The following is a 6,838-nucleotide window of genomic DNA, read 5'->3' as shown; positions in this document are numbered from 1 at the left end:
TTCCTTCCTCTTGGTATTTTGTTGCCTTTGAAGTCTTGCAAAATCATATTATCTCCCAAATTATGCATTTTTTTCTCTTTTATTCAAATCTACAATCATTATAAACTTAACTAAGATAAGCACAAAATTAGGGATAATAATTCTAGATAAGCACAAATATTATAAAATAAAATCCCTAAAATCTCTATAAGATTTGGGCTTATCAATGTCGAAGATTTCACGTACTTTCAGATTCGGTCCGATGAACCAAATACTTCCACATGTTCCATTCAATATGTTGTTATGCGAGCACAAATGTTTAGACCAAGAGATGACTGGCCAGGATATGGTCGAGCTGATTATAGTCGAGCTAATTATAACCCAGTTGGAATCTGCACCGACGAACAAACGTTAAGAGGTACCATAAGTATTTCCGGTGTATCCCTTTCGATGCTAAAGTTAGTCCGGAGAGCAAACTTGAAAGTGAAAATAAAACATTGTATGTGTAAAACAATGAATGAATCAAATCACAGGAAATACCTGGTATTTATAGAGTTGGAACTGAGTACTTTGTATGGTAAGAATTCTAGTACGAATATTGGATTTGTGCTGATCTTATTTTATCTTTGGTGAGATATAGATTTGAATATTATGCCCCGACGTTCTTAGGATTATTTCCTTGTCACCGAAGATTTATTCCAGAGTTTGATATGTATAGGATTTTATTTACTGTCATACATGTTTGAACTCGAGTCGGATGATAGACTATCCAAATTAAACTGCTCGATAGACTCTCTTGAGTTATTACTCCCGAGCCGATGTGATAAAGTCGGGTAAAAGTGATCGAAGCAGGTTATATTACCTTTGGGTTGGTGTTCTATAATTTGACTGATCCATCAAAATATGCTTAGTCTCAATCGGGTGAGAATTATAAGGTACCAAAAATGTTAAACATTTGGTGGAATTGATTATTCATAGCCATTGGGCATATATTTGAGCTACCAAATAATACATCAAACAATATCATTGAAAAAACACTAAACATATAAATATATCTATTTTTTCCTATTAAACATGAGTGATGATAATTTTTAAATTATTATTATTTCTATTAAGATCGGTACTCGTAAACCATTTAGCTTAAGCTGATTATTGTCGTTTTTTGATAATGTTATTTTAACGAAGGTCTAAAAAATAAATATGTACTATTTGAAGGACCGTTTGCTAATATATTATTGTCACATACCGAATAGAAGCCCCAGCTCTGAAGGCATCGCCACGCTACGTTTTGCAACCACTCCCTTATTGAAGAAACACGATTGCGCTGAGAGAGAGAAATCTTCTGAATTTCTTTCTCAGGTTTTTTTCCCCTTCTATTTCTTCCTTAATTTTTTTTATTGTGTTCAATTTATAAATTATATCGTTATTCCTGTTGTTCAGTCATCTCAGTAATCGATGTTTATTTGGGATTTTTGTTTAATTAATCGAAACTAGTGTGTGTTAGTTCTGTGACTAGCTTTCTCTAATTGGTTTTTAAGTAATTGTTTAATTAGGATTTATCCGACCAACTTTTCACAGATTTTCCTGTTTATTGGAATCAGTGTGCAACCAGTCATCATTTTCATGTGAATTTTGTTTTTTGTTTTTTTTGTTTCCAGTTTTTGGAATTCATATCCAGAAATGATGGGTTTTGGGTCTGCGGGCGAAGGATCAGGAGAAAATTGTTCATCATCCATCTCAAATTTGTCAGCTCTAGCACCCTCTTTTACTGTTGATAGATTGAATTTGAACCCTATTCTCAGTTTAAACCCTGTTTTAAATTACTCAGAATTGTCTTATGCTGTTGAACCCTATAGTCATACCAGCCAATTTGCCAGCCCTTCAGCACCTAGACATGAGCTGGATATCCATCCCACCGAAACAACAAGCATGCCATTAAATGATTACCAAATTTCAGACTCAATATATCTTGGTCCGTCTGGTATCCATTGGTCTGACAGTGCATTTGTTTATGGTGGTGGAGTGAAGCCTTATTATTCTCCTAGTGTCCCTCCTATGATTGGTGTAGGAAGCACCATCAACGAGTATGATGGGCAAAGTAGCAATGCAAAGTCTCCTTCTGGATTCTCTGCATCATCCCAATTTGGTTATAATCAGAGCTTGTTTGATCTGGAGTATGGACCTCGATGGGCTGATAATGTTGGATTCAGTGATGGTATGCAGGTCAAAACAGTAGGACTTGGCGGAGATTTCTCTTCAAAGAATGTTAGTGTGTGTGGTTCACACAGTTACAAAATTCAAGAAAGCCAAGGTATGCATTTTACGTTCAATCGAGAATGTGGTTTATCTCTTTATGTGTGTGTTTGAATATGAATGTGGAGGTCGATGGATGTAATATGAGTTTCTTTGCTATATAATTCAGGAATATATGACATTTCATTCGGCCAAAAATCTCAAGAAGTTTCTGGTGTTCATTGCCGAAATTTGAACAGAGTTTCTGACAGTGAAGTGCGTCGTGGACAGCTCGCTCTGGGAAATTTGGAAGATAGGCCAATTCTTCAGCAAAAAGATGACCTGCTTCCCTATGATTGTATTAAACCATGTATTTCGGTATCCGGTTCTATCTTTTCGGAATCATATTCTTTAGGCCGATCCTGTGAAAAGCACCAGAACGTCTCTAACTTTCAGAACTTGTGCGGTCCATATGAAAATTATGTTTTGCCTTTTGATACTTCCTTCCCTAGTTCTGTATCAGTTATGAGACCTTCCTCTGCAGTGGTTAGTAGGCCGCCACCTTCTGTTAGTGATTTTTTGGTAAAAGATGTTACTTCTTATGGAACCACTCATTCTGATAATGTTGCGGTTGTAGATTTTGAGCAGTCCGGTCCCTCAAAGAGAAAAGATTCTAGCCCGATTCCAAGCTATTATTTAAAAGAGAATTTCCTTTTACCTGCTTCAGTGAAAGAATTTGCTGGTCCTATGCAATCTAAGGATAATTTTCCTCGCGAATTCAAAGCAAGAATTGGATCTCAATTACCAGATATAAATGTTTCAAGCGGCTTTTCGATGTCTTGTGATAGCAATCAAGTAGTGTACTCTGCCTTGGATTCTTCAGGTTTTGTTGATCGTCGCAACCCATCTGTGGATTCACCCTGTTGGAAAGGAGCACCTTCATTATTTTCTGCATCTGACCTTGGATCTAAAGACTCTCTTAAGAAGAATTTGGATCAATGTTACGATCAAAATCTCCGCTCTTTGTATGATTCTGCAAGAGCTTTTTGTAGAAGGGGTGGTGAAGGCAGCAATAATGATGACAATAGCTGTGGAAGAAATAGTGGGCACCCTTTAGAAGGTACCCTTAATGCCAATTCCTCGAACAGAGAACAAAATTTATCAGATGGTGCAAAAGCCTTTGTTGGGACCTTGACTATGATGATCGGTGAAGGAATTCAGATAAGCGATCAACCTAATTTCCAGAATGATGAACCTATCCAACCGAGGAACTCTGTGAGCAGTTTTGATGTGAAATTTTTAGACACAAAGCATCTGAATGTTGTTGAAGAGGATGCTGGACTGACTCTCAATGACGTCTCTGAAGGTGGCTCAGTGGCAGTTTGTGCAGCAGAGAAGGTTCTAGCTTCACCTTCTTCTCAAGAAGCTGGATATGAGTGTCCAAAACCATTACCGGATACAAAATTTGATGTTCAGACAATGATAAAGGCGACACACAATCTTTCAGAGTTGCTTCTGTGTCACCTTTCCCATGATGCATGTTCTGCCCTTGAAGAAAAAAATATGGAGGTTATCAAGAGTATAATTAGCAATCTCAATGCCTGCATGAGAACTAATAGTGACCAGGGAACTAATGAGCCTAAATTAAAGAAGTGTGTCCGAAATACGTCAGCAATCATTGAGGAGTCTCATAGTGTGGTAATCTCATTGTCATTTATGGACTTGCTAAACTGTCCAGAGAGATGCAATTTTCCTTCAGGATTCATTCTTATACACTGTTTTTATTCTCATTCTAATTATCTCCACTGCATGGGTTTTACTAGCATCTGTATTTTCTCCTGAATATCGAAATTCATGTTTTAGGTCTTTGATCATATGATCTAAAAAATATCTTCTTGTTGCTTTGATAATTAATCTTATTATGATGTTTTTCTTCAGGATAAGATTTCCGACGGGCCCTCTACGACAAATGAAACCTTTAACTCTCATTTCCAGCCCGATTTTATTCATATGGGTGAAGGGAAGACAAATGAATCACTAGTTTTTTCACCATTGAGGGGAGGAGAAGGTATAAAAAGAAATGACGATACGACCAAGGTATTGCTATTTGTTACAAATTTTGGGTTTGAAAATATGATTTGTATCAAGTCACTGCTGCAAATAGGAAGGAGAAGGAAATCCTGTGTGCAATTGGATTGTTAAATATGTTCTAATTTAGTTTTGGGTTCCAGATTGCAGGCTATAAAAAAGATCCTTGAAGAGAATTTTCACTGCTATGAAGGAATTTCCTCACAAGCACTTCTCTTTAAGAGCTTGTGGCTCGAGGCAGAAGCTAATCTATGCTCCATCGGTTATAAAGCTCGCTTTGACCAAATGAAGATTGAGATGGGTAAAATTGAAGCCAACACTTTAAAAGGTTACATTTACATTCTGATTGAATTTTTGATACCTTTTTGCTTTCTATTGGCTTTTCATTTTCTCAGAAAGTGAAGATGTTGCAGTAATGATGTCAAAAATTCGATCTATGCCTGATCCAAACACAGATTCCAAGCTGACCCCCAACACTCATGGCAGAACTAGTCCGAGTTCAGCCTTAAAGAATTCTTTCATTTCTAGCACGACGGAGAATGTTGATGATGTTGAGGCTTCCGTCATGGCCAGATCCAAAATCTTGAAATCTCTTGGTGATAACATTGAATCGATAAATTTTGAAAAAGAACAACAATCGGAGATGGGTGACTGTGAACCAGCGGGATCCATCATGGAGAGATTCAATATCTTGAAATCTCGAGAAAATGACCTGTCATATAATAATATAGGGAAGGGGCAACAACCTAAAATGGCCCACTGTGATGATTTAGAACCCGTCCTGGTGAGATCAAATGCCATGAATTAGAACCCGTCATGGCCAGATTCAATATCTCGCAGTCTCGAGCGGCCAGCTCAAGAATCTATGTAAAAGAGGAACAACAGGATGATTTTGAATTTTTTGGTAAGAAAAACGTTGCAGCAGTCAAGAATGCTCAATCAGAAGCTGAAGTCTTCTACTTGTCTCCAAAACCCCATCAAACTGGAAGTCTCAGTGAACACGAATTTGGATCAAAGTTAGATGGTTGTGGATACGGCTCTCCAAAAGAACTTCATTTCTCTGTGCCCGATGATCCAATGATGCGTTCATTCAACAATGGAAAGATGATGAAACAATGGTACAGTAGGCTACCTGATAGCAGCTTATCTTCAGATTGGGAACATGTACAGAAAGATGGTTTCGCATGGAAAAACTTCTAATAGTCTGTTTCGGCCTTTCGTAATCCTTCGAAGCATGATACTCTCTTTGGTGAAATGTAATGACAGTGATTTTGAATGGAGGAACTCGTACATTTGGTTAGGACCAGTGGAGCTTCCAAGTGGGTTGCATGAAATCTCTCCTTTCTTTGGGTTTTAAGCACTAATGGCATTAAACAAATGTTATGTATTAAAAAGAGTTTTAAGATTTTATATGCAATGTGTATAAAAAGTTCTTGCAGATATGCAAACTTGTTCATCGTCGGTATGCGCACAGGTTGATAAGCCAGCTGTTTCGGAAGTTGATGTTATTTACACTTGACTTAATTCGTTAAGCAACTTACCTTAACTCGTTAAGTCGAGTGCGAGTATTATATCAAATACGGCTAAAATTGTCTACTTCTATTTGTTGGGTTCACATCTCAGGATAATTAAAACATTTGACTCTGTTTCAATTATTTTCGCCAAATTTCTTTCAACATTTTAATGTAATTCCAGTCTATATTTGGTTATAATTTTCGAAAGTTGATTTGAATAAAATCATTGATATGAATGATATTATGGCAGTTAGCCATCGGATATTTTTCTAACTTTTTGTTGGATCTCGGTTTTCTACGTGCCCAAACGCAGCGGAAGTTTTAAAATTTTTATTTTATTTTGACAATAAAAATATATTTGTTTTGGACACTCGTATGGTTTATTGAATCAAACATTCATAGAGCGTTTGAATTTTATACCTTTGCTGAATTTAATCACTTGGCTCCAACTAATCCGGTGTAGGCGGATATAGCTCTTGATGAATTCCTACGAACTTTTTTCAAGGACTCCTTTATTCTAATCAGGTCCACGATTAGATGATTTGTTCCTCTTCTAATTCGCACAAGAAAATTAGAAGAAGTTTTTACGTTAGAGATTGAAAACGAGAGACGGCTCAAAGTTTTCCTTCAAAAGGAAGTGGCTGAATTTTTCAAGCTTTGGAAGAGAGGTTTTTCGAAATTTGTGAAGGTGGTGGCTAGGGTTTTCAAAAATTGTGAATGAATTAAATTAAACTCTAAGCCTAATACACATATATATAAGCTTAGGGCCCATTAATTAAATTAAATAATTAATGAACTTAATCAATTAATTATTCTAGTCCAACTAGTTTAATTAATTAATTAATCTTTTAAAGTCCAATTAAGAACCTTAATAATATGTATGTTGGTCTTGTACTTCTACAAGCTCATTATACATATACCCATTACATTTAATTTAATCACTTTATAAATTAAACATTTGAATTTAATATTTAAATAATTAATTCAACTCCTTGAATTTATCACCTCCAAAATTTAATATTTAA

General features: G+C 36.2%; 1 protein-coding gene across 3 annotated transcripts; it reads left to right on the top strand.

Annotated features, from left to right (window-relative positions):
* The first annotated feature begins 1,223 nt into the window (after window positions 1-1,223).
* On the top strand, window positions 1,224-5,793 carry LOC142533702 (uncharacterized). Of its 3 annotated transcripts, none has more exons than XM_075640560.1 (7): window positions 1,224-1,338; window positions 1,638-2,290; window positions 2,402-3,909; window positions 4,150-4,308; window positions 4,450-4,600; window positions 4,695-4,895; window positions 5,147-5,793. In XM_075640560.1, exons 2-7 carry the CDS (start codon window positions 1,660-1,662, stop codon window positions 5,497-5,499), a joined length of 3,003 nt encoding a protein of 1,000 aa, XP_075496675.1. In that variant the 5' UTR covers window positions 1,224-1,338; window positions 1,638-1,659; the 3' UTR covers window positions 5,500-5,793. The 3 variants fall into 3 exon arrangements, with proteins under 3 accessions (XP_075496675.1, XP_075496674.1, XP_075496676.1); XM_075640559.1 differs by having other exon boundaries at window positions 4,450-4,627; XM_075640561.1 differs by having other exon boundaries at window positions 4,695-5,476.
* Window positions 5,794-6,838: the final 1,045 nt, after the last annotated feature.

This window comes from Primulina tabacum, chromosome 18 (genome assembly GCF_025594145.1).
Source record: "Primulina tabacum isolate GXHZ01 chromosome 18, ASM2559414v2, whole genome shotgun sequence".
Classification (NCBI taxonomy): Eukaryota; Viridiplantae; Streptophyta; class Magnoliopsida; order Lamiales; family Gesneriaceae; genus Primulina; species Primulina tabacum.
This window is presented reverse-complemented; position numbering and strand designations above follow the sequence as displayed.